Source organism: Artibeus jamaicensis, unplaced genomic scaffold, assembly GCF_021234435.1.
Source record: "Artibeus jamaicensis isolate MK-2021 breed Jamaican fruit bat unplaced genomic scaffold, CSHL_Jam_final contig_387, whole genome shotgun sequence".
Taxonomy (NCBI): Eukaryota; Metazoa; Chordata; class Mammalia; order Chiroptera; family Phyllostomidae; genus Artibeus; species Artibeus jamaicensis.
In genome coordinates, this window is record NW_026521812.1 from 21,447,671 (window position 1) to 21,475,451 (window position 27,781).

General features: G+C 44.2%; 1 protein-coding gene across 3 annotated transcripts in view; it reads left to right on the plus strand.

The window, feature by feature from the left end:
* The first annotated feature begins 7,090 nt into the window (after window positions 1-7,090).
* The window catches only part of METTL24 (methyltransferase like 24), a 92,929-nt gene continuing 72,238 nt past the window's right edge, over window positions 7,091-27,781 (plus strand). Inside the window, exon 1 of one of the 3 annotated variants that reach the window (XM_053664946.1) lies at window positions 7,091-7,546. In XM_053664946.1, coding sequence (XP_053520921.1) covers window positions 7,229-7,546 — 318 coding nt within the window. In that variant the 5' untranslated portion in view covers window positions 7,091-7,228. The remainder of the gene's footprint in view (window positions 7,547-27,781) is intronic. The other 2 variants (XM_053664947.1, XM_037159064.2) reach the window with 2 other exon arrangements.

The following is a 27,781-nucleotide window of genomic DNA, read 5'->3' on the forward strand; positions in this document are numbered from 1 at the left end:
GTGGTTCTCACGCACACTTAAGCTTGAGAGCCTCTGGTTATGATCTGAAAATAATGCGGTTCTTATGCATTCCCTAGGGCAAGAGCAGTGATGTGATGAGAAAGTAAAACAGCTTTTGACCTCAGGATTTTTAATATATGCACAAGCTAAGCTGAAATGACAGCGCCTTGAGATTTCTGCCCGTGGGCATGCTGTGCCGCACTTTCTCCTGTCAGTTTCCTGGTGATCTTTTCTGACCTTAAAAGGGCTTTTAAGCCCTTGACTTTGGGAAAATTTCAACTAGGAATGCTTTTGACTTCAAAGTGGTCTGTAGCTGGGAGATTATTTCTGGCATGTGCTATAATGATCAGATGTGCTGAGTAGGAGGGAGGGGAGTGCGCCATAGGTGGTCCTACGCACTGGACAGTGTTTGGCTCATTCTCTACCTAAACTGCTTTATTGTCATAAAAACCCAAGAATTTCTCATCATGGGAGTTAACGTGTGTGAATAAGCCTATCTAACAATGACTCAGAGGTCTTTTCAGAATCCGGGAAAGTGTGTGTGAGTGAGAGAGAGAGAGAGAGAGAGAGAGAGAGAGATGCATCTTCTCTGAACTTTCTGGAGCTTCCAGCTGCCACAGCTGCTCCCCTGATACCCACCTGCCTCTTTCACCTTAGTTCTTTGCCCCAATGGCTTGTATGGCGCATTCTCCAATTCTTTACCAGTTCCTTGAGGGAAAAAATGGACCAGGTTGGAAATGTTACTTGTGAGCCATCACAGGTATGAGCATGGCTCTTTGTTGGTTAGGACGGATGAACAACAGGATTGCTGCAATAAACATGCTCTCTGGTGTCTGATCTCAGCAGGATCAGATGTGATATCTGTTGCTTGTGCACAGTTCCAGAGACGTGAGGGAGGCCCATTCACGTTAAGACATTGCAGGGGCTCCAGAGGTGAGTAAGACCCCATCCTTATGCTTAAAAAATAGTCTGTTTAGAGGAAGGATAAAGCAAATCCACAAATGCTAGTCACTGGGTGAAGAACTCCGTGGTAGGGATTCAAAAGAGGCAGGAAAGGCTCAAGCTTTCTTTCCCAAGCAGGCCAGGGCATTAAGCCATCCCCCAGGCGTTTTCCACAAGACTAGCCCAGAAACAGCTTTATTAGGCTGTGGACTAGGCAGTAGTGTGATTTTAGGCAGGGCTCCCAGCCACAAATAGTGGGTCCAGTGTCTGTCATGCTAATATAACTTTGTTCTAGGTCTTGAAAATTTTCATCTTGGCGAGTTCTTCCTTTAACATGGATATTTCTGATGGGGCCGCAAGTGATGTTGAGCTAGCATCTGAATATTTAGCTACACCCTCAGGGTGGGGAGGAGGAAATGAATTAACAGTCAAGTAAACACAAATCCCATGTGGGACACAGTTTGGGATGGGCATTTGAGGAGAGTTCAAGCGTAGTGACAAGGAGGAGCAGGGGGAACTAAAAATAAACTGCCCATTTATCTGTCTGTCAGAGGCTGGCTCAAGCTATCCTTTCAGGTTTCCCACTGATAACAAAGGAATATTTGATGGTCTTTAAACAAAAATAATACAACCATTTTTATGCATTAAAAAATTAATAATAGCACTTCACATCTAAAGACCTATAATTTTGCTTTAACTTAGTGATTCTATTCTTAAAATTTAATATAATGGAATAATGAATGCATGCAGATTTGATTCATTTTTCACTCTTCAATTCAACAATCATTTATTGAATACAAACTGTATGCCAGTACTATTCCAGGAACTGGGGTTACAGCAGTAATCAAGGCAGACAAAGTCCTGACCTCAGGGGATTTACGTTCTAGTAGGGACAGGTAATGACCAAGGCATTGCGTTACCAAACCTCATAGGCAATTTTCAGGACACATTTTACTAGATCTCTCAGTCCCTTCAACACTTTCTTCACTTGGTTTCTGGGACAGCAAAGGAAGAAGAGTAAGGGAAGCTACTCTTCAGCTTCCTGACTTTATATTGGGGACCCAGGACTAAGTCTTCAAATATTTCTCCCCTTCCTCACTCAACATCAATATGATGATGACCCAAATATATATTTTTAGCCTTCACTGCTCTCCCAAATTCCAGTCTTTTCAATGCAACTGCCTATTTAATATCTTCACTTGGATGTCTTCCTGAGCTTGGAGTCCCAAACTTAACAAGACCACCAAAATCACTCTTAATTTTCCACCCCAAATCATTTTTAATTGAGTCCTTTCCTTCTCAGTTAACAGCAACTTCACTCTTCCAATACTCTGGAAAATCCTTGGTATCATCCTTGACTGCTTTCTTTCCCTCACAGTCCACATCTGATCTATCAGGTTGAGCTAAAAGATGTCCATTACAGCATTGTTTATCAAATGAAACTTGGAAATGATCTAACCATTTAACAGTGGAAGATAGATTAAATCATGGTAAGTGCAGCCATTAAAAATGTTATAGAAGGTACATGAAAAGGTGTTAACATCACTAGTTATTAAGGAAATGGACATCAAAACCATGACGGGATATCACTTCACAACTGTCATAATGGCTGCCATAAAAAGAAAGAAATAACAAGTGTTGAAAGGATACAGAGAAAAGGGAGCCCTCATACCCTGTTGGTGGGAGTGTAAATGGGTATAGCCAGTATGGAAAACAGTATGGAAGTTTCTCAAAAAGAAATCAAGAATAGAACTAAAATATATGATCTAGTCATTGCATTTTTGTGTATTTATCTAAACACTAATTTAAAAAGTAATGAGCACCCCACGTTCATTGCAGCACTACTTACAACAGCCATGACATAGAAACAACCCAAGTGTCCATCAACAGGTGAATGGATAAAGAAGATATGGAATACACTTGTATACAAAATGGAATACTACTTAGTCAGAAAAGGATGAAATCTTGCCATTTGCAATAATATGAATGGATCTTGAGGGTATTATGCTAAGTGAAATAAATCAGAGAAAGACAAATATCCTGTGATTTCACTCATGTGTGGAAAAAAACCCCAAATGAACAAGTGATACAAAACAAAAACAAACTCATAGAGGCAGACAACAGATTGGTAGTTACCAGATGAGGAGGGGGTTGGAGGGGGGGCAAAATGGGTAAAGAGGGTCAACTGCATAGTAACAGATGGAAACTCGACTTTCGGTGGTGAGCATGATATGGAATATACAGATATCAAATTATAACCTTGTACACCTGAAACTTATATAATGTTGTAAACCAATGTTGCTGCAATAAAAAATTAATGTAGGTTAATAAGCTACCATTTAATGGCATTTTTATTATGAAACATTTCAAACACAACAATAGAGAGTTGTGATCCCCATTACACAGCTATAACAATGATAAACTCAGCCATTCTTCCTTCATTTATACCCCAAGTTATCTCTTACCTCCCAACTGGATTTTTTAAAGCGAATTCTAGATATCATAAGAATATAATCCCATTTTGTAAACAATGTATATGCATAGAAAAAAGTCCGAGAGGGTAGCTGTCTCTAAACCATGCTATATGAATGACTGCTGATATGTTCTGCTGCTTGTGTGTATTTTCCACAATGAACATGCATTACATGAAGAAATAATAATGGGAATAGGTGGGGTGAAGGCAGATATTAATGCCAGAAATTTTAGTTCTATTGCTTCCTAAATTTGATTACTTTAACTCAGGCTGAGTACTTCACATTGTGAAGCGGAAACAACTACTTAGTGGAGGTGAGGATCCTTGACTGTCAGCCTGTTTTCTCTCTGGACAGTCTGTAATGAAAAGTAGGCTAGTGGCTTGAATGCTGTCCTGCAAACCGAAAGGCTGCCAGTTTGATTCCTGGTCAGAGCACATGCCTGGGTTGCAGGCCGAGTCCCCAGTTTGGGGAGTTCGAGAGGCAACTGATAGATGCTTGTTTTGCACATTGACATCCATGTTTCTCTTCCTCTCTTTCTCCCTCCCTTCCCCTCTCTTTAAAACAAACAAACAAACAAACAAAAAAAAAACAAAAACCCAGACCTGGTTGGTGTAGCTCAGTGGATTGAGCATGGGCTTGTGAAGCAAAGGGTCGCCAGTTCAATTCCCAGTCACCACACATTGATGTTTCTCTCCCACTCTTTCTCCTTCCCTTCCCCTCTCTAAAAATAAATAAAATATTAAAAAATATAATCTTTTAAAAAAAGTCACCATATTCGCATCTGTGTTGTATAATTGTCATCAGGGTTTCTCAACTTCAGCTTTCTGGTCATTTTGGACTGATAATTCTTTGCAGAAAGCTATCCTTTGCATTGGAGGATGTTTTTCAGCCTCCCTGCTTTCTACTCACGCATGCTGGTAGCATCCTCTCTCCACCATCTCCTATAGTAACAACCAGAAATGTCTTCAGAAATTTGCAGAACATCCCTGAGAGGCGAAATTAACCCAGTGAGAGAAGCAGTGTACTATGGCATGTGTGCAATTTGCAGTGTCTGGTGTCTAGGAGATTAGCAGTAAAAATGTTCTGTTTTACTCATTTTGTTGGCTGAAACCTCAAGGAGGATGTAATTTATGATCTAATGAAGGCTGCTTTTGTGATTTACTGACCTGCAAGTTTAATTAACCAATGTACAACTCAGTGGTTAATGATTATCTGCATTTTTGAAACATATCCAGAAACGGCCACGACAAGTTCAACTCTATGCGAAAAGCAAAGGTCGTGCATGAAAGACTGCTTTTCAGCTACGACGGTGATTGGATTTGCCTCTCCAGCCTACTAACTGACCCATTTCACTATTCATTATCATCCATGACACAGGGAAATATTGTGTGGAAGTTAAAAATAGGAGATTTCTTCCTAGAAAGTTAATGGTTCGATGTACATGTAAACAGTTCTTTTTAATTAGTAATAAACACATAGAGACCATTGCAAAAGGGAAAAGGGCATTGAAATATTGCATTTTTATTTAGAGTTCCCCCTCATAATGGAAACATTATTAGAGAACCAGAGACATGACAGAAGGGAAAATATGAGGTCATTTTGCCCATTCTCTTCAAGAGCTACACTGTCCTACGTGTCTCTCTCTCCACCCCCCCATCCAGAGTCTTATTAAATATTCCCATTTTAATCATATAGGAAACTCCTCATTTTTCCCTTCTGGAGAGTAACTCAGCAGACGAACAGAGGGCATAACTTAGTGGTATAACCTTCAAACAATTACTTCTTTAGTTAGTGACACTGTGTAGGTTGCATGAAAAAATAAAACTTCTACCGGGGTCTACATCAGACACCAGCGATCCAGGTTAATCAAGTAAATACAAATCGTGCCTCAAATACCATTACAACTTAATAGAGGGCACTTGTGGGATCTTGAGTCTGAAGGGTTGTTTCTTGCATTGTTGGGTCCTCCTAACTCTGGAGAAGCCTGTGTAAGACATTTATGAATCTCCTTATACTTCGTTAGATTCACCTCCCTTGGAACCAATGCTTAAATTTTGTTTTCCATGATAACATCCACAATTTTCTTTAATGGTAAAGAAATGATAAAAATAATTGCTATTACTTACCATCTGTGGAGCAGGTATTACTTAGGCACTAAACATATAGTACTTTATGTGATCTGTGTAATCTTACCAGATACATAGGTCTATTTATCCAACCCAAAACTGAGAGAAGTACTTGGTCCAAAGTCTAACAGCTCCTGTGAGACAGAATCTTCATTCAATACACATTTCATAGCTGACATTGCTGCATATGTTGTTTAAATAGACACAGAGTGTGAAGTTTTCTCTTAGAGCCTGTTGGGAAAAATGCACTTGCTTGGATTCTTTAAAATCCGTAAAACACAGAGCCCATCTGCAGTGGCTGGAAAGCTGCATCTAAGGGAAAACGAGTCAGTCATCAGGAAACACGCAGGAGCCCGAGGACCTGATGTGCTCAGGGAATGGACTAGATTGGGTTGAGTTTTGTTACACAGAAAGAGGCCAAGTGCTTTGTACACTGACAAAGAATAAATTGGGTCTTTCTAAAGCCAGGGGGGTTTTAGGGAGGAGGGCTCCCTATGGAAAAATTCGGAAAATCAAATAGGGTGTCGCGGAGGGGGTTCCACATTTCATCTCTGTTGTTCATTCTATAGGCTCTTAAGTGGAGAGGGTGGGTCAGCAGGGGTAGTCTACGCAGAAACAAGAAAAATGCAAGCGTGAAGTATGAAAAAAAAATGTGGCCACCGCTAAAGAAAATAAACCCAAATCTAAAACCCAAACTGCAAAAGGGTTGTGGGAAAGAATTTTATTAACAATTGAAAATGGAACAGCCAACACTGGACTTCAGGCTGTGAGCGTTCAGCCTGATTAATTAAGGTCAAGGTGGTGAGGAAAATACCAGCTGGGGAGCATTTTGCTGAAAGATAAATTTGTCCCTCTGTATCTCTGCAAGACAGCAGGGAGGTGTGTGTGTGTGTGGAGCTAAATTAATTTGATTTACATCATGCCAGTATTTTCTGTTCTGTCTCCCTGCTGTCAGTTATCTGAGCAGGCTTTTTCTCTCTCCTCTGTCACCCCCCCCCCCCACACACACACATTTCATAACACGGAGAGAAAGCACGGATTGGCTTCAGGCAGAATTTAGAAATGGAATAATTCTAATTTGATTATTCTGCACTGAGCGAGTGCTCTTCTCTCCTCCCCCTTCTTTCTCGAGGGAGAGAAGTTGTAAACCTGGGCATAAGTGCAATGCATTTTTATATTGTGCTTAATGGCACAAACTGCTTGACAATCAGAACTTGCTCCTTGTAGCAAAACCTGGCGGCTCACCTATCCCGTGTCTCTTTAACAGACCTAGCACTAGAAAATGAAGTTGCGGCCCAGGTTCCCTCCCGTTAGGAATGCGTTTTTTCCCCTGGCAATGTAGCTTTCAGTTCCGCCAGCTCTGGAGGCCGGGGCGCGGAGGGAGGCTCCTTAGGGACCTTCGAGGTGATGCTAGGCTCAGGTTCTTGCCCAAAGGATCCGCCCGCACCCCCGAGATCCCTCTTGGCCCTCCGCGCTTCGCCTCCTCCAGCGTCCGGGAACGCTCGGGCAGGATAAGGTTACGCCGCGGCTTCCTTGGACAGGAGGAGGGAGGCGGGTCTGAGTCCGCGCCCTGGCTCCCGGGGGTGTTCCCACAGTTGGCAGCCCAGGACAGCGGGGCCACATCCCTGCTGCGGGCCGGGTGCTGCTCGAGGGCCGCCGAACGCAGCCCTGGGGTGTGCCCGGGCCATGGCCAGGGAGAAGTCGCCCGGGAGGGGCTGCAGCTCACTGAGCCGGTGTCTGCTGGGCGCCGCGTTGCTAGTGGGCCTGCGGCTCTGCGCGGAGCTGCGGCGCGCCGGGCCCCGACCCCCAGCCCGCAGCGCCCCGCCGAATCCCGCACCCCCGCTGCCCGCGGCGCACGTGCGGCCCGCGCCTGGCCCGCCGCGCGGGGCCAGCCGGAGGCAGGTGACCTACGTGCGCAGCGGGCGCCGAGCGCCGCCGGGGGGCGGCGGGAGCGGTACGCCGGAGCCGGGCTGCTGCGCCCCGCGCGGGAGCCCCCGCCGGAAGGTCAGTTGCAATCCGCGCAGTCTTGGGCCCTAGATTCGAATCCCCTTCTCGACTGCCCTGCCGAGCCGTCAGCTCGGGGCTTCTCAGGCCGTCGCACTGGGACCTTCAAAATAGTCTTAACCCTGCGCTCTCTTAGGCGGCTCCACCGGTGGCATCCTTCAATATAACCAAGTGGAACTGCGCAGAGTCCATTCCGTAGGCAACCACTATTAGCTCAGCGTCCCCTCTGTGCCATCCCCGCTGCTCCGCGGGCGTGCAGCGGCGACGGACAAAGCCCTGCTCTCACGAGCTTACTTACATTCGAGTGAGGGGAGAGTATGGGTGATGGGTACTGAAAGAAAAGAAGTGATTTTTTTTTTTTTTTGTATCCTGTGTCCTCCCCAGTTCTCTCCTCAAGGCCTGGACAAAGCTGGGTGGGTATCCACTGCGAATTGCTTTAATACTACCCTCATTGCGGTGAGGAAGTTCCACTGTCCAGTCAAATTTCCCTTGAATTACCCCGCGGACGGCAGGGTGTCTGGTGCGGGGTGAGAAGTTGAGCCCCCAGCACCACTTAGTGGGGAGTTCATTGGAACCTGGAAGACAAGTAGTAAACAACACTCCACAGTGTTGTTGCTCTTCCTACCTCATTAACCTCTTGGCTCACACCTCACTAAATAGTCCAGTTTTAACCTCAGATGATGGAGCCTCTGGCCTCCCACCCTCCTTTTGGAGCTCAGAAATTTACTTGGTACTTGGGAATGAAAAGATTCAGAGCTGCAGGTCTGAGCTTGCCTGGTCCTTACACCCATCACCCCCAACCGAGTACTCTTAGTTGCTTGGTTTTCCCTTTTTCCTTTGAAACATCACTGCCCCCTTCCCCACTGCCCCTTCTCTGGGGTAGAGAGAAAAACTCTTCCTTTGACTCTGCTGCATTCTTTAGCTTCCTAGTTCTAACCCACTTTTCAATATCACATCCACCCCACGCCCCAGTTATTTCTTCTGCTTCGTTTTCCTCCACCTCCTCTCAAGCCATGCCCTCCGTCTCTTCACACCACACCGTGGTCCCATCAGCATTATTTATCTTCCTAGATAAACCTAAATGCTTTTCTTTCTCACTCTATAGCCTCACTTCCTACGTAAAGTGTTAACTTGGTCTTGCGGAAGAATGCAGCCTCTTCCTTCTCCGTGCTCCCAGCGCACCTTCCACGATATCATGTTACACACGCAGTGCACTTGGGCCCAGGGCTTACCAGGTCCCAGGTGCTGCAGCAGGTGCTGGGGTTGCAAAATGAGTTCAAAGCCTAGTTGGGGAGGCACTCAGCACAGGCCTCCGGTAATGTGATGGACGCTATAATTAAGGTCTTGAACTCTACCTGGAGAGTCAAGAAAGGCTAATGGAGAGGGAACATTTGAACTAGGACTTGATATTTCTTACAGTTTAGACTCTTTTGTCTCTCTGGATATTCTGAGATGTCCCATTTTTGATACCCTCAACCCCGCCCTGCACCCTCCCTTTCACCTCCGCTCTCAGCCCCTCTTGTTTCTGTTGTCACCTGTCCAAGAATCACTCTTAGTCGCCCCTTCAGACAACAGTGTCTGTGACTGGAGCCTGTCCTGTGTGTGTAAAAGTTTGGCAATGCCACGTGTAATAGTCTGGAGTGCACAGACTCTGAGGGCCACTGGAGGGGAAGTTCACACGCATTGCCTTTAGGAGGCTGCAGCGATTCAGGCCAGAGATGGTGGTGGTGGCTCAGAGCCGGCGACAGAAGTGCAGGTGTGAGGAGTGGTCACTCCTGGACGTATTCTAAAGGTAGATGAGGGAGGAGTAGTTTCTGTTGTTGTTATTATTTTGTTTTTTGGGGGGCAGGGAATGGATGGAAATCAGGAGTTTGGTTTTAAACGCAGTGAGTTTGAGATATTCTTTAGACATCAGGTGGAAATGTCCAACAGGCAGTTGGCCATACAGGTCTGGAGTGGGAGGAAATGTCCAGATAGACATGTGGGTGTCATCAGTGCAGGGCCACTGACGCCATGAGAGCGTAGGGATCAACTAGGGAGCGAGGGGGGCCAACAGAGATGAGAGATCTGAGTCTGGGTCCCGGGGCTCAGCTTCGTTAGCATTGCCTTAGAAAAACAACAGGGAACATTTGTGTGGAGTGTGGCATGTTGTAAGCACTCAGTAATGGTAGCTTTAATTTTCACTAATCTGCCCAAGTCGTTAGACTCAGCTGTTTGATGTGTAATTTGTTGTTATAACCTGTTTCCTTCCCCTCCTTGAACATTCAGATCACGGATGTCACCTGGAAACCTTCCCCATTTCGGTCCTTCTTCCATCCTGATCATCCCCCAATTTGACACGGCAGCAGAAATGCATTCCCCGTTCGTGACTGCTTCGCACGTGGTGTGGCCTGGTAGTCCATTTCACGTCCACTGTTTTGTCTCCAGAGTTGTTCCTGATGGAAAGGATGGTGTTTCCCACGTGACATCTAGTGAATGCTTCCTCTTGAACACCGATGTGGGAAAGGGAAGGATCTGTTGCAACCTGTTGTCCCTAACTCTAAATGTCTTTGGTTAAAAAATATAAGAAAGAAGCGAGTTTATTGTTATTTTTAAAATATGAAATTTTTAGCCTCGTAAGGAAAAAATTCCCCTGGATTTCCTTCTCCCTAGCTCTATTTATTTACTTACTTACTTATTTTCAGGGTATATACTCTAACTTTCTCAAATTCCTAGCTAGCAGGGCCCTTGAATTTGCTTCATTCTCTGCTCACCTTTTTTAAGCTGAATTAAAACGTTCCTACAAACTCCCAAGTCTATGGAAAGACTTGTCGTCTGATCTGCTCTCCCACTTCTGGGAACAGAGCTCAGTGGCCCTGGGGCTACCGTCCCATCGAGATGTGCTGAAATGTTAAATAACGGGTGTAGTTAAAGTTTTGAAGTTACCCGATAAACTCCTTGGATCTTATTTTACATAACTTTGGTCCGTTGAGAATAACGATACACAGTGTTGTTTAGGTTCTTGGGTTCTCGCCGTGGCCCCTACGGGATTGGTTGTTGAAGGAGAAAAACTTCCATCTATTTTGAGCATGGCTTTCTGGGGGGGTGAAAACCTGCATGAAATCATTGGTTTGCTGTTTCTTGCCAATGTGCTTCCTTTGCAGGTGTTAGAAAAACAAAAAATCAGCCATTATATTGCCACACTGATCATAGCTTTTGCTTTTCTGAAAGAAAATAATCATTATAAGAAATAGAAGTGAAGTGTAGCCCTCACCGGTAATTCTTTTCCCCTTCTTTCACCAAGCCATGCAGTCCTCTTTCACATCAGGGATCCTGACCTCAGAGCATGGTGGAGTGAGGCGAGGGGGCTCCGTCTGCATGGCGGAGAAATACTGCTCTTTTTGATTAGGACTGGCCCGGAGCCCACACCTTTCCATATGTTGCAGAGGCGTTAATTATTCTACCAGAGCTCTCAGTCTCCTGGTTCTGCATAGTACGCATGCACCGAGGTATCTCTGTGATTCTTTTTCTTCGTTTTCCCTTTTCTCTGGTTTTTGTATGTGTCTTTCTGATTTTGTTTTTCTTGAATAGACGTGTACTATGAATACATGGGTAAAGTTTTTTGGGGGGCATTTATAGAGGACCAAGATACAGTTTTCCATGATTCATGCTTCTTTATGTCGTCTTGGGTAGATGTTTCCCTTACAGGTTAGCAACTCACCTGAATGACAGCAGCAAAATATGTGGCTCATTTGCACAGGGAAGGCACTCATATAGCGGCCAAACTCCCTGAAGAAATCTCTGTTATCGGAGATATTTTCCTTGACATTTAATATGTTGGATAGAAAAGTGACTTCTGAGTTACAGAGCCACAGAATCCAGCAATGTGCTGGCGTGGTTTGTTAGTCACGGATCCTTTGGCACAATGTGTCAGAAAGAAAAATAAAATGCTTCCTCTTCTCCAGAAAAACCGTATGGCAAAATTTGGCCTTTCTTCATCACCTCTCATCTTCCTCTTAGTTTTCTTAGTTCTGTGTTTATCATCAGAAGGGAAGAGGGGAGAAAATGGCACAGAATGCCCCTCGATATTTCCAATTGCCTTAAAAGTCCTTATTCTTTGCCAAAAACTCGAAGTGAGGTTTGAGTTGCTTGTAAAATATGGCCCAGCTGTAACTTCCAGTACTTAGGATCGTTGTGTGTACTTACACTTCTGCCCAACATTAATCAATCCTCTCACACTGTCCTCAGGAGGCAAAGCCTTTTCATTTTAAACAAAGTCGTTGAGGGTAATTGAATGCTCTCCAGCAATATGTGGGTGTGAAATAGCAGCTGCTTAGTTTCACAAAGAGAAAGGCAGGTTTTGATTAAAACTTTGATGTGCCTGAGATGGGGACTAGGCCTCTGCACTCCTTCCCAACCCTGCAGTTCCTCCGAGAGCGTTCTGTGGGCAGAAAGAACAGCCAACGGAGGCTCCATTGTTTTTCGACAATTGGCGGTGGAGCTTTTAGGTTTTTGAGAGCAATTTGCCCTGTCCATTTTCTCCAAGGAAAAGAAAGTCTTATCAGTTTTCTTGAATTGGATTTCCCTTTTAGTCTGTGAAGAGAATCAGAGCTATGCAGTTAAACTGGAGACTGTCAAGGGTGGTAAGCACTTGAGTTTTTCCATCTGTGCTGCGATACCTTTGGAGTCCTTGTGCTTATAAGTAGTTTGGCTCTTTATTCTGTGATTCATAGAAAGCAACAAGAGCCTGCTTCATTTACCCTGAGACACACACTAAGGCTGGAATCTACCAGCCTAACCCTAAAAATAAAATCCAAAGCGAAAGGCAACAAGTGTTTGAGATCAAAGAATAGCTGTTTGGAAAATGCAGATTCAGGCAGAAACCCAAAGAGTGTTCTGGTTGTGGGGTGAAGGCAAGGGTTTATTTTGAGAAAAGGAAGGGAAATAATTACATGAGTAGAAGAAAGGGATTTCTATTGGTGTCAACAAGCTAAGTTACTCTTTGTCTGTACATAGCTGGTTACTGATGCCAAAGATGTTCTTAAGCATCAGTCATTGTGAGGGAGAGGTGGCTGGCCCATTAGCTTTACGAATAGTTGTTTGTAAAACAGTGTTGGCCTGAACCAGTCCAAAGCCCATGTTACCCAAGTCAAACATTCCAAAGTGTCAAGGAATAAGACATGTGAGGCCTTTCCTCTGGGGTGGCGGCTCTGACTCCATTTAAAAATAGTTCTATTTATACAAATTTTCTTTTCTACAGTGAAAAATGTTTATATTTAGAATTAGCCAGCTGGACTCAGTTCAGATGATCCCAATTTTGTTGGCAACACCCAAAGCCTCATAGTCAAGACCAGTCAAACCTATGCCTTCAAACCTCAGGCATGAGCGGGGCGTTGACCTTGGCCTTGTCAATGTCCTAGAGCCTCTTTGCAGCCTGCGTACGCTGGTGCTTGTTGGCCTTGACATCCACAATGAACAGGACTGTATCACTGTCTTCCGTTTTCTTCATGGCTGAGTCCAGAGTCAGGGGAACTTGGTGAGGGCACGGTGGTCGGGCTGGAGAGAAGCAGGAAGGCTGCTCTGGAAAAGCCCATTTCCCTTTGACCTTCTCCCTAAAGTGCTTCCATACCAAGGCTCATCCCCCTCTCTTGACTCCCAGGTCTGTCTCTTAGACCCCCTAGTCCGGCCAGCTGAAGCCACAGCCGTAAAGAGCCCAAGAGCCACCTCCCTGTCTTCGAAGCCATTTTTAGGGAAAGAGGAAACCTCTGACTTACCCCATGAAATCAAGTTCTTGACATTCCTTAACTGTTCAGTATAATTATTGCATAGTTTTGCCCATAGGTTTTTGCTTTCCCCATATTAATTCTATTATTTTAATGAGTCCAGTGAAAGGATATTGGATGGGAACACCTAGAAATAGAGTGTAGGTCTTTGTCTTGTTTTGTTTTTAATAACATGCAAGCCCAGCATCTATGCTTCTGCACGTGAATTTCTTTACTGATTAAGTATTTCTGTCTAGATGTGTTCTTACAGATGACCTTATTTCCAAGTAGCATTTGGCACTAAGTTGGCACCTTGTATATAGTTCTGATATTTTTAATCAGGTGGGATATGCACACGAGATTGATGCAGCTACAGTGTTTTGTTTGTTTGTCTGGGACAAGTTATTTGCGAGGACTTTTCTTCTTTTTAAGTTTCAGCTTCTTAAGGAGGTTTTATTTCAAAATAGTTGACAGAGGAAAATCTACCCACTGAACCGATTCTTTAAAATACGTTTCACATAGCTGATACCATCGCTGCTTCAGGAAGGTGTACCTCTGCTTGCAGAAGCGGGTAAGGACTTTTAGCAGAGGACGTAGACAGAGTCAGTATGTAGCCCATGGTCCCAGTCAGGAATCTCAAACCAAAGTTAGGGCGTTGTGTTTTTTGTTTGATTTTTTTTGTAAATGCAGAAAAGTACTTCACACACACACACAGATCTAAAATATTCTTCTGAGCATCTGAATATTTACAGCCCTGTTTGCAACTGGCTAGTTTGGGGTTCTTTAAGTATGATTACCTCTGTTTGGGGACTGCCTGGGTTGCAAGTGACGGAACCCAGCTGAAACTAGTGAAAATAAGGATTCATTGGGTGGGTACTGGGGTAGAACCAAGGGATGAGCTGCGGGAACCAGGAAGGTTCTGGGCGCTTTGTTATGAGCTGACATCAGCGCTGGAGACCTTAGTTACCTGTAGCACCCATGCCCACGGTTGAGGTGGGTATTTATCATTCTTTCTGACCACATCTTTGAATTTCTTTCCTGTGTTTGAGAAATTCTCTACGTACCTAAGAAAAAGCCAGAATTTTTTCCCCAACTTTTCCTTGTACCTGTGCACTTTAGGCCTCGCCATTCAGAAACAGCTATGTGAGTTTGAATTGTACCTTGGAAATTCAAGGGGCACAAGGACCACAGAGAGTGGCATGGGGGTCAAGGTTCTAGCAGAGGCACCCGGCGCCCGGGGGCGAGAGGAGCCACCATGTCCATGCCCAGTGGCAGGCAGTGCAGTCGGCACTGGGCACACAGAGGGGGGTTTCTGTGCTTACAGTTCTGTAAGTGAATAGATCGTTAATCAATCTGTTTTCTACTTAACCAGCCAGAGTGGTTTCTATTGTTTACAGCTAAGAACTTGGACAGATCAATAAATTAGAAGTGGCAGTTGGGAAGGTTACAACTGTAACTTTCCCTCTTCAGTTTTGTTTGGCCTATGTAATTCAGATTTTGGAACATGGCGATTGGGGCCCAAGTGAACTATGGACTTAGGGACCTTTCCCTGACAAGAGAATAGCATTTCGCATCAGATACTGAATTACACAAATCTGCTTACTTATCACGAGAGATACCAAGCCCTTTCTCATGGTACCATTTGGGGGAAGGGCAGGAGAGGCTAGTTTATGTTGCGATCACAAACAACCCTCCAGTCTCAGGGCTCATCCTAACAAAGATTTATTTTTTGGTCATATTCTGTATCCATTACTGGTTGGCAGAGGCAGGGTGCTGCTCTGTGCGGTCATCGTCCTCTCTCTGGACCCCGGGGTTGGCAGTGCAGCCACTGTCTGGAATATCGCCTGTCGCCTCCACAGAAGAGTGAGTGTCCTGGGGGTCTTGCATGGCTTTATTAAATGCCCTGGCTGGAAGCCACACACAGCGTTCCTGCTCACAGCCCAGGGCCAGAGCCAGTAGCTGGGCACTGCCCAGTGCAAGAGGACAGAAGTCAGAGAGCTGGGAGTATTTGGTGAGTGCTTATCGCCACCATCATCTGTGCCTAAATGGACACCATCTAGGTCATATTTCAGGTTTGCCATCTTGAGTGCCTTGCTGAATATGCAATTCAACAGTATTCGATAAAGCATGGGAAACTCTTTCAGGGGCCTACATTTAAAATGAAGCAGACATCTGAATTTAGCAGAACAGTGAAATAAAACAAGACTCTATTTATATCTCATAAACAGCTCAGTGACACTTTCTGCATTTTGTTAAGTACAGGGGTTCTTGTTGACATGATTTATGTGAGAGTCTGCGCACAAAGTGGGGACGGGATGATGGTCTGCAGGTCCCCCTGCCCCTCAGGGGGGAAAAGGATGATCAAGTTATTTGAATAAATAAAGCCATGAGTGTCAATGAGCCGAAGGCCTCTGATGAGGTGACTTGAACTCCATGTTTAAGTCCATCTTCACGGCAATCACTTATTTGTTTTTAGCTGGAGCAAGTCGAAGGACTTTCCAACATGTTTTCAGAATCCGGCCACATTCGTGCTGTAGAGTTTGCTGTAGTGTGACTATCACACTGCATTTTTAGTTTAATTTTTTTCTACTGGGGGTACAATGGTGTCATAGTTTCACACCTGAGGTCACAAGTTAAAATTATGCTCCCCCCGGTTCCTGGATGTGGACAAGTGGGGCCCTGTCTGAAATGTCAGTTCATCCTCTGTGAAGAGCAGCCGTACCTCACTCACAGGGTGGTTGTGCAGGTTAAACAAGCGCGTGCAGGTGAAGGCAAGTGGCCTGTGGGGCGGGGCAGTAAGGGAAGGTTGTCTCTCTCTGTTCAGCCCTGGATTGCTGGCTGGGATGCAGGCCCCTGGGCATCAGAAAGATACCGGTGTGCATGTCTGGGGGGTAGAAAGCCCAACAGCCTTTGGTATTTTTAGTAACTCCCTTTTTATTCTTGAAATTTAAAGCATACGTATATAATATGCTCAGCAATCAGAGGAGCTGGAAGATACATTTTTTAAATCTTAAATAAAAGCTGGCAGTAACTAGCAAATTTTTGTTAACATTTTCACCATAAATGTATTCCCCATAAAACTCATTTTTTACCAAATTGTTGAGGCTTACCTGTTCACATTGGTTTGTGATTTTTTTCCCCTGAAAACTAATTACAAATATCTTTTACAGCGTGTTGTTAGATAATTTTTGTCTGTGTTAGAGTTGACTGTATAAATGTGTTTCTAAGCTTTCAAAATATAACTTTCACTCAAAAGAATGTTTACAAATCTCATTAACTGTGCCACTTACTATTATAACTGCTACTTCCTTAGTTCAAGGGAGGCCAGAAAAACAGTTTAATCTTGCTAAACTGTTTTTCTGGTCCTGTCTTCCACACTTTAGTCAATTAAGTGCATATAATTATACTTGGCACTTCATAGGCATTTTGAAAATAAACTTAATTTAACCCACACAATAAACAAAATCTAAGTACTGAGCCTGCACATAGCACTTGGCAAATAAAAGACGTTCCAAAGAGCACAAGAGAGGGGGCCACAGCGCTAGGGGAGCCGCGTTTACATGTTCTTTTCTGTGATTCTCACAACGAATCTGCCAGGGAGGAATTGTTCTAATTTTGTAGAGGAGGAAGCTGAGGCTCTGAGACATTATACATTTGGACAACACACAGCCGACAGACAGGATGGAATGAAAGTTTAACCTCAAAACCTATGACTCTTTCAATTTGCCCATCAAGGGAGCTACCTGTTCTCACATAATGTAGATCAGTTACCAGATACTGACAAGCTAAAATCTTCCTGTGAACAAAGACACCACAAAGTTAGAAGATAAGTCATAGGCTAGGAGAGGATGTTTGCAGTGGCTATCACCAATAAAGGATTGTTAATATTTAAAATTTTATGAGTAAGGAAAAGCGGAAAAGAAAAGCAAACCAAAAGTTAACCAGGAATTAACAGAAGAGGAAAGCTGAAAGACTGTCTTTCTATCTACAAGTATCTGTGGAAAGAGAGGGCTTGAGGGCAGGGAAAGAAGATAAGTCCTACCGATAAGGGGGGGTGCAGATCAAAACATGATAGTGCTCTGTTTCATACCTCCCCCCTCACACTGGAAAAAGTGCAGAATGTCTGCTAAAACAAGGATTGACAAGGATGATGGTTGAGAAAGGAATTCTTACTAAATTACTTCATTCAAAGTAACTTCTCATCCCGGTTACTCTCCTAATACCTTCTCTTACGGCTTTCCTATGCTGACATTTACAATTTTTAAAATTCTTGTTTGCAGTCTTGTTGCCTTTGAAGGTAAGGAGCTTGTCTGTCTTGTTCACCGTTAGACCCCTACTGCCTATAACAGTAGCAACACATAGCAGGTCCTTAGCAAATACTGGCTGAAAGAATGGTTATTTCAATCACTGGGTACTAGACTGATGTCTTTGAGGAACATCTGAATCTTTCAAGAGCTATTCCCAAGTTCCCTCCAGGTCTCTAACTTCCGAATGAGGGCATTGTTACACTATAGACTCTCGGAACAGAACACCCGCAATTCACATTGCTTCAGACGGTGGTAACTATACTGCCAAGATTTGGAGCTGTATCTGGCATGTACCTATTTTTGTGTGGTCCGTGGGCTAAGAATGGATTCTGTAGATGAACACTGGCAATTGATTTGATGTTAGGAAACCCTCACTTGAACCTCAGTGAAGCAAAATACTAACCAATTTTTTTATTCTTCTCATCAGTAGATTTATATCACAAAAATGTGTGCAGTTATTTTGAGTTCATTGAAAATGTGGAAACTTGTCTTCTCTCTGGTTATATTGATGATACCTACTTATTATCCTTGACTTTGCCTCTTGGCTCATCAAATCTAACATATTTACTATCTGGCTCTTACACAGAATATTTGCAAACCCCTGCTGTGGAAGTGGCCTCAGGGCCACTTACCTGTGCCTGTCACAGGTGGGGGTGACCACTGACCTGCTGTGTACCTAGTGAAATCTATGAGATTCTTGTGCTAGAGTTTTCCCGCTTGCATCCTGAAAAGAATGGTCCCAGATTCCCAACAGGGAACTGGAAAAATGTTTTGTACTCTAACCCTTCATGGGCAATGTCATCATGAAGTCTTCAAGTTTTTGTTGCAAGGCCATTGCCTTGGAGGGAGCATTAAAGTGGTTTAAATCTCGGCGTCTGTGCACTTCTGCCTGTTGCCCACCTTTCCTAACACGAGTCTGGGGCTGCTGAGTAGATCAACTCCATCTCTTCCAGCTTCTTGAGTCACCCTTTCCCATAACAGCTAAATTAAAATGGCTGGAGCTGTGTGGAGAGACCCAGGGCCTTTCCTCCCCTCCAACGTTCTGATAGTGTCTGGGGCTTCCATTTCTCGTCTCTGCCTGTGAATTCCGGCTCCCAGCTCAGCATTTCATCTCCGGTCACTGCCTCCTCCTCTCTGCTTGACACAGCCAGCCCTTTTATCCCTCAGAGTGGCCGCCGAAGCAGGCCTTACTGAAGGGTGCCGGGTAATAGAGGGACATGTTAACACAGTTCAAAACAGGAATCAACCGAAAGTTGATTACTTAGTTTTCTTGGCCATCGATGATTTCTTTCTGGCTGTGTTTTCTTTCTTTCTTTTTAAGTATATTTTCTTGATCATGCTATTACAGGTGTCCCATTTTTTCTCCCTTTCTCTGCACCACTGCCCCCTCCCTCCAGCATCCCCCCCACTCCCCACAATTCATGTCCACGGGTCGTACATGTAAGTTCTTTGGCTTCTCCATTTCCTATACTATTCTTAACCTCCCCCTGTCTATTTTGTACTGACCGTTTATGCTTCTTTTTCCCTGTACCTTTTCCCCCCATTCTCCCTCCTCCCACTCCCCACTGATAGCCCTCCATGTGATCTCCATTTCTGTGATTCTGTTCCTGTTTTAGTTGTTTGCTTAGTTTTTGGTTTTTAGGTTTCATTGTTGATAGTTGTGAGTTTGTTGTCATTTTACTGTTCATAGTTTTTGATCTTCTATGTCTTAGATAAGTCCTTTGAACATTTCATATAGTAAGGGCTTGGTGATGAGTTCCCATAAGGCTGGCTACCAGCTGATTTCTCAAAAGAAACCTTACAGGCAAGAAGGGGCTGGAAAGAAGTATACTAAGTCATGAAAGGCAAGGATCTATATCTAAGATTACTCTATCCAGCAAAGCTTTCATTTAGAATGGAAGAGCAGATAAAGTGCTTCTCAGCTGAGGTCAAATTAAAGGACATCATCACCAAACCCTTATTATATGAAATGGCTGTGTTTTTATCTTAGATGCTCAACCATTGATCCTGCCTTCTCTTATCTACACATCAACCCCTTTCTTCTATTCTCAAGCCTTCAACCTCCTGCTGCCCACACTACTCTCCTGAGCTTTCAAAAAACAAATTCCAAATATGTGTCATTTTCGTACTCAGACACTTTAGCTTCCTGTTTTCCCCTCTCCCACTGACCTGGCCACAGACGGAGTATACCACTCTGGTAGGAAGGCACATTTGGCTGCAATCAGTGTTTGTTTTCAAAAATCATATTTCCCCCATCCTCTCATCTGTTAGACAATTCACATACTGTGCTCAGCACAGTACCTTGAGGTAGAAACCATTAATTATGTGTGGATCTTATCACTAGGATTGTGCCAGCTTAGATCTACTTGGCACAATCCTAATGATGAGATCAACACCCTGGACCCTCACCCTAGCTGTGGCGCTGCAGTTTTATGATACAGGAGAAACATCTTATTAGTGGCATTATGGAAGCAGCAATATGTTGTCTCATGCAGAACCCCGTTTTCCTTTCATACATGTCTTCATTTACTCCTTTGACTTTTGGGGTTTGTGGTGAACTGTATCCATTTGTCACGGGAATAATTCACACCAGGTGTGCCAGTGTAAACATTGGGTTCAAGACTGCCTGGAAATGACCCAGCAACAGCACCTCTAGGTTTATAACAAACAGAAGTGAAAATGTATGTTCACACAAGACTTGTACACAAGTGGTTATAGCAGCACTATTTATGATAGCCAGAAGTCGGAAGCAACTCAAACATTTATCAACTGATGAATGGATACACAAATGTGGTACATCCATATGATGCAGTATTACTCAGCCATGAAAAGGAATGATGCTACATCATGGATGAACCTTGAAAATATCATGCCAAGTGAAAGAAAACAGTTATGAAGTCCGCATATTGCATCACTCAATTTTAATGAAATATCTAGGGGCAGGGGAGAGGGAAGTGATAGGGAGTGACTGCTATTGGGATGGGAATTTCTTTCTGAGATGATGAAAATATTATGGAATTAGACAGTGGTGATCAATGGATAATTGGCATATATGTTAAAAGCCATCCAATTGTTTGAGATAGTACATTTGATGGTATGTGAATTATACCTCAGTTAACAGTTCTCAGAAGCCCATAGAATGGATGATCGTTGTGAAAGTACACACTTTACTCTGTTCAGATATAGATAAATCCACTGTGAGAGAGCCCTGGGGCCTCAGCCTGATGAATGTGTTTAGCAGAAATGGGGGATCCACATGTTTGCTTCTCTAGGAAGCACCAGGCCTGGCCCCTCAGGAGTGGCCCACCTGGTGAACTGCAGGTGCTCCCTCTCCCGACAGCTTCTCAGGCCTGGCCGCCGTGCTGCGGGGGTGGACACAGGCAGCCCTGCACTGGGAACCTAGGAGCTTGCTCTTTAGCAAATGGGTGAGAACCTTAACCTGCCATCACCGTGAGCTTGCTGGCCTCCTAGTGTGTCGGCTTTTTGCGCAAAACACTGGCACAGAGAACCAGGGGTTTGTCAAAAGATGTGGCTGTGTACCTGTCAGCCTGTTGTGCCTTTTGTACGAGTGAGTTCTTCTGCTTAGACTTCACCTACCTTCACTCTTCTTTCTTGTCTTCATTCTTACCCACATGACCCTTGTCATCTCATTCATAAGGATGTGTATACTGTGTACATTTTGGAGGGCAATTGTGTTAAAGAGAACAGTCCGTATATCAATACCTTGCTTTTCTACAACTCTTCCCAGCTTGCCGAGACTGGGTCGGTTGTTACCCCAGGAGGTTCTCATAACTGCGGTGTGAGTGAGACCGGTGTGTTTTCCATTCTACCAAGAGGAAATCTGTTCAATAACTGGCTCAAGGTAAACAGAGATTGTAACCCAGGTCGGCTGAGGTCAGATTTAGTTGTATTTTTTTTTCCTGCTTTATGCTCTGGCTCTCTCTATGCTGAAACCTGGATCTCAGAGAAATATTTCGATGACTCTAGATTTTAGGTTTGATATTAAGGCATCTTAGATATTTTCCACGTCAAAGAATATATTTTAGAGCTTAATTTTAGCTGTTTTGTCAGGTTGGAATTTCAAACATGGCTTACATTGCTTAAGAACAAATTTGAACTGATTATATAATTATGATAGGGAATGTTCTTTTGAATAGTGAATATTCATTCTGTACAGAAATAGTAAAAAAAATGGCTTGGTTGTACACTTAGAGGACGTTAACCCCAGTCAGGAGCAGACAGCCACATTCGTTTGAAATGGAAGTGCTTGAATGTTGGGTGCCCTGGGTACTGAGAACTGTTTTAGAAAATCCAAATGCCTGGGCCGCACTCCCAAAGCATGCTCATATTTATAACACTAAACCACCAGCACAGGTCTGAGCCCACTTAACACACGCCACATTGTGTCCTTGTCTTGTGATGGTGACATGTTAAGACAAGAATGGGGGGAAAACAAGACTACTGTATTGATGTATAACTTGCTATTAAAAAAAATAAGCAAGTTAGGATGCTGGTAATTAAAACAAAGGCACAGATGTTTGGTCAAGTCATTTACTTAATAGGAAAAGCACATGAAAAGTGCTGTTAAGTTTAAAAAAATTTAAATAACAAAATTTGATAGGGATGGCAGAAGTGGGGAAAGTGGAAACTTAATTTTCTGTGTCTTTTATCTGAGGCGTTCTTAGATTATGGCTATCCTGAAACCAAACTTTTTCAATTTAAAAACAGAAGTGAAGGAAGAGGCCTCGACTGGAGCCGAGGGGTGGAGAAAGCCAGAGCGAGAACGAGAAATGTGACGGGAGGCTCTGCAGGGGAGCTCCTGTCCGGCTCCTTCTCAGACCTCCCCGGGCCTGTGGGGCCGGCCGGGCCCTGACGACTTGCACTGGTGTCAGATCGGTGGTTCTTTGCATTCACTGATTTCTGAAAGTTTGATAGAAACAATGTGCAGGAAGCCACGGGCAAGCACTCCAGAACACCGGGCACATGTTTGCAGATGCATTCACTGGCGGTTGATTTTGGGAAGTTCGGGAACCCTAAATTCTTAATCCAAGAGTGGATCAGAGTCACTCTTGGGAGTCTTCATAGTACAGATACTTCAGCCTCACCTACTGCAGCTCCCCTCCACCTGCCTGGCCCCCCTGACCTAGTGAAGGACCCTTCCCTTCCTCAGGGGGGCTCCCTGTCAGTTGTGGTTGGGAAGGTGGATGCCTAAACTTGGGGTAGATGCCACAAACACTGGTGTTCACTTTTCACTAAGAGCCGCCCAGTGTCATGGCCTTTCTCTCCTGGAATCACCTCACTGCTGCTGGGCTGGGCCCTCAGGAGGTGGGACTCAGAGTCCTGGTGGCAGCCTAGAGAGTTGGGAGCGCCCCTGGCTGGCTCAGTGCTGGGCTGTGCTACGGAGAAGGGCAGTTCTACTGACCGCCAGGTCCTCTCCCCTGGGTCTCCTTAAGCTTTGCCTTGAAGAAGAGTCATGTTTTGTTTTCAGAGAAGTAGCCGATGGTTCCTCCCTGCCATTGATTTTTGTGCTACATCATTTGTAAATAAGTTCTTGTTCTATGCTGTGAAGATATTGAATGCTAAAAAAAAAAAACCCTTTAAAGGTGGAAAAATTTATAGCTTCTTGTGAAAATAAACATAAAGGAAGTTATGGGTTATGTCTTCTAGTCTCCCACCCCATCTACAGTCCCACTTTATGTTTGGGTTTCTCCGGCTATGCGCCGACGTTGGTCTAGCGTGTGAGTTGATTGATAAAGCTGCACCGTCTCTCACTGTGCACCTGTAGCATCTCCATAGCCAGGCACTTAACACGCTGAGGAGAAGCCTCCACCCAAAGTCGCAGGCTCGACTGGTCAGCTAAGGAGAGATGGTGAAGAGAGCGAATCACTAAAACAGTCTATTCTCACTTAGAACAAATGCTTGTACATTTACTTGCTAATCTTTTGTTGTGTGTATGGCCCCTGACTGGAGTTCTGGCCTTTCTCAAAAAAAACCCAGCCAGACTGCGTCACCTGCCACTTTCAGTTTTGGTTTCTTCAAAGTGGAGCTTAGGACTCGACACTCACGAGGTAACTCAAGTGCAGAACACCTCTAGATTTTTGCAATTTTGTGTTTCTCTTTTACAGTTACTTCATGGATACCTAACACAACAGCATTTAAAAATAGCACCTAGCTTTTAATAGACTTGGTTTGTATAGAATAGAGAAACTGTTTGCTTTCTGTGCACAGATTTCATCAGTGTACCTACATTTTAATTAAGTTATATTATTTCAGTAGCTTGTAGGACTGATATAAACTGGTTTGGGAGCAAACTAAATGACTCTTGGTGAAGATGTAACTGGCCCGGTAGCAGGAGATGCGTACGGGTAGCGAAAATGTCAGTTAATCTGACAAGTTGGTTTTGTAGAGACAGGATAAGAGTGCTTCTACTCTAATACATATTGAAGAAAACCCAAAGTGTGCACCATGTTTTAAAGTATGGTGGGGTTACTTAATTTTGTTTGTAAAGTAAGTTCCCATAAGTGGAAGGCCCTGCTTACCCGGACGGCCCCGCACGGCCTGGTGCAGGCCGAGCGAATGGACTAGAGCAGAGCAGCTGTGATCAGAAGGGCCGGGTCTGCTGGGCTTCAGGGGTCGACCTTCCGTGGAAACACGGCTTCCCCCCTTACCTGAACAATTAATTTTTCTTTTTTATTTACTTTTATTTCTTGAGAGAGGGGAAGGGAGGGAGAAAGAAAGGGAGGGAAATATCAGTGTGTGGTTGCTTCTCGCGAACCCCCCACTGGGGACCTGGCCTGAAACTCAGGCATGTGCCCTGACTGGGAATCAAACCAGTGACCCTTTGGTTCGAGGGTCGGCACTCAATCCACTGAGCCACACCAGCCAGGGCCAATTAGTTTTTCTGCATTTAACAAGTAAAATTTATGGGAACAAACATTTATAGGGTTACATGCCAACAGTCTTTGAAATTATGAAAGCAAACTTTCATTTTACAGAGACGCTCTGTGCACTTCTTCACAAATAGATTTGGATAAACCCAACTTTACAATTTCAAGGAATAGAATATGCACAGATTTTGCTTAAATTTAATAACTGGTATGGAAGTATTTATTAACTTTTTCATCTATCAAAACAAATGTTAATTTTAAATGAAATGTTTGAAATTCTCAACAGTGCTTTCCTACAGCTTCTCTCGGGGCTCCTGCTAAACTACTTGTCAGCTCTGGTTTTATTTTAACTTGAACAAAGCTGAATCCAAAACGTTTAGGGTTTATAATAATTTATTTCCACCTAAATACATAAAGAGTGTTTATATTTAGCTGCATTAAAGTATCACTATAAAGCCTAGTTAGTAAATTTCCATACTTTCTGCCAGAGTAATAAAAAAATTGTTCTGAATCCCAAGAATTATATCATGTTCTTTCCTCCCTGACATTTAAATCAATATAAAAATGTCTCTTGGAGTCATTTCTGTGGGGGACTTTAAAACAAGTAAAACACATGGTGTCCTCACAAGGCTTGTAGTCTGCCTGGAGAAACAAGATTGACACGCTGCAAACAGATTTTACCGAACATTTGCTTGAGTGTAACGTGAGAAGTACAAGCACGGACTGCTAGGCACCTGCTTTGCATAGTTTATTTTGCACATAGTAGAGACTTGGTGGTTAGGATCCTCGGCGGAAGTAGGTGGGACTAAAACCACACCGAAGAAAACGTGGGGTTTGGACTGACCAGTGACTGAGGGAGAGCGCTGTCAGGGGCAGGGGGTGCTGAGGAGGTAGACCAGGGAGCAGGGTTTGTCTTGTCATCCGAGTGTCCTCTGGTCTTTGTCTGAGCACTTCCTCAATTCCCCGAGTCTCATCTCTGTCTTCAATTACTACTCTCTTCTCTCCTTATCCGAGGGTCTCCATCAGGCCAGCGGTCTGTTCTAGTCTCGGATGCTGGGGCACCTGGAAGGTTCTGTGGGGGTGTGTTCATAATAGTGATCACCATCTGTTACCCAGTGCCTTTGAGGTGCCTGTATCAGTCAGGATAGGCTGGGTTATGCCGCAGTGACAAACGTCCTCAAAATTCTGGTGGGTTAAAATAACAAACTTTTATTTCTTGCACTGCTACATCCAGTAGGGGTTGGAAACAGGGACAATCTCTTGCTGTTATTCAGGGACGCAGGCTGACCCTGTGTCAACTGAGATATACCATTGCCATTTATCCGAAAGGCCTGAATCCTTCCCCTGACATGTTCTAATCCTCCCTTCTAACACACTGAGATTTCATCATCTGTGACATTTTCAGAGCCACTGGTGAACTTTTTTTTATCCATACCCAAGAATATGTTTACTGATTTCTAGAGAGGAAGAGGGAGGGAGGGAGAAAGCAAGGGAGGGGGAGAGGGGGAGAGGGGGGAAAGAGAGAGAGAGAAAGAGAGAGAGACAGAGAAACATCAGTGTGACAGAGGAACATCGTTCGGTTGCCTCCCATATGGTCCCTGACTGGGGATTGAACCCACAACCTAGGTATGTGCCCTGATGGGATCAAGCCTGCAACCTTTTGGTGTACGGGACAGTGCTCCAACCACCTGAGCCATCTGGCCAGGGTACCACTGGTGAACTTTTTAGTGTATTCTATATCTTTTATATAAAGAATTTCATACATGTGTTACTTATTGCATGGATGACTGTATGTATCAGTGCAAGACAGCCATTGTGGCTTTTACCCGGAATCCCTTCTGAGGTTGCTATTGGGGATGTAATGTCTAAATTAAAAGGAAAACTAGGTATGGGGAAGATAAAACTCTGGGCCTGTGATGGAGGCATCAGGACGTGGCGGAGCAAGTACGGGACTAGCAGCCTAGAGGTCTGGGTCTGGGCCGCATCCCTGATCCTCCGGCCTGTGAGCCTTCGGTTTGTCTTTTCACCTCTCTGAGCTCCACGCCCTTCAGTATAAAGGAGTTGGTGTAGATTAAACCAACACAAAGTGTCCTTTGAGTGTCTTTGAATACAGCGATTCTTTACAAGTGCAATACAAGTAAAATTTAAAGCTACAAATAGTGTGTATTCTGGGTACTATAATCTGCTTGCTTTTTAAGTTTTTCCATGTGGGAGGAAGGAAGTTGGTTTTCCCATAATGCAAGGAATGTTAGCTCTCCGCTCTCATATAATTAAGAAATATAGTCTAATCTGATTTGAGTTTTTGACATCTTAGCCACAAACTATAAGTACGTATTTTAGATTTAAAGTTAAGGATGTGAATAAACACAAATAAATAAATATGAAGAAAGACGGTCAAAGTTTTGATAAGCATGGCTCCGCTGTATTTGTTTGCACCGTCTGCCCTCTTTACTCCTGTCATGTCCCGTCTGAAATGGGGAAGGGGGACTGCGCGAGGTCAGCCGCCACTTGGGCAGCTTCACTTCTAACCTTGAAGATTCGTGGCAAACCCAATAATAATTGACCTCCAAAAGGTCTGCTTCTTTCAGCAGTTCTTCACGTTTCTGCAAAGGACCACTTAGTGATAAAGATGGTGTATCTTTCCTTCCATTTAGGTTTGAGGCTTAAGTGCTTTCGGGTCCTGAGTTTTCTAGCCGGCTCTCTCGGCCTTGTTTTATGGAGCTGGCAGCTTCCCACAGATGAAACAGAAACATTTATTGGACCGCATCTACTTGTCAGGCGCTATCATTTATGGTGCACTCAGACAGAAAAATGTTCCACAAATACAGACTCATGAGAGGAATGTCCTAGAACCAGAGTCTTATCTCTAATTGTCAGCAGGATTCACTCAGGCTACCGAATACTCTATAATAATCCAAAGGCCAGAGAGTGGCACTGTGGACAGTACAAAATGAAAATGGCGAAAGAGTTCATTAATAGTGAGTGAATGCATGCATACTTAAAACTGAGAGTTACATGCATGCACACACACACACACACACACACACAATTGTACGCAGCCATTTGTAGAAGTGAAATATTTCCCCTGTGAAACTGCTCGGCAACACCGAACTTCACTATTGACAAGCTTTCCGCCTGACATTGCACCACAGAAGCTCGTTAGAGGCTCTAAGGCCAAGAGGCCCATAAAGGGCAGCTGCGGAGATGTGACCAGCAGCCTGAGGATCACAGTGCAGGATCCCTTGAGGAACATGGTTTGGTATGAGGTTTGGGGACTGATGTGAGCTGAGAGCCCCCAAA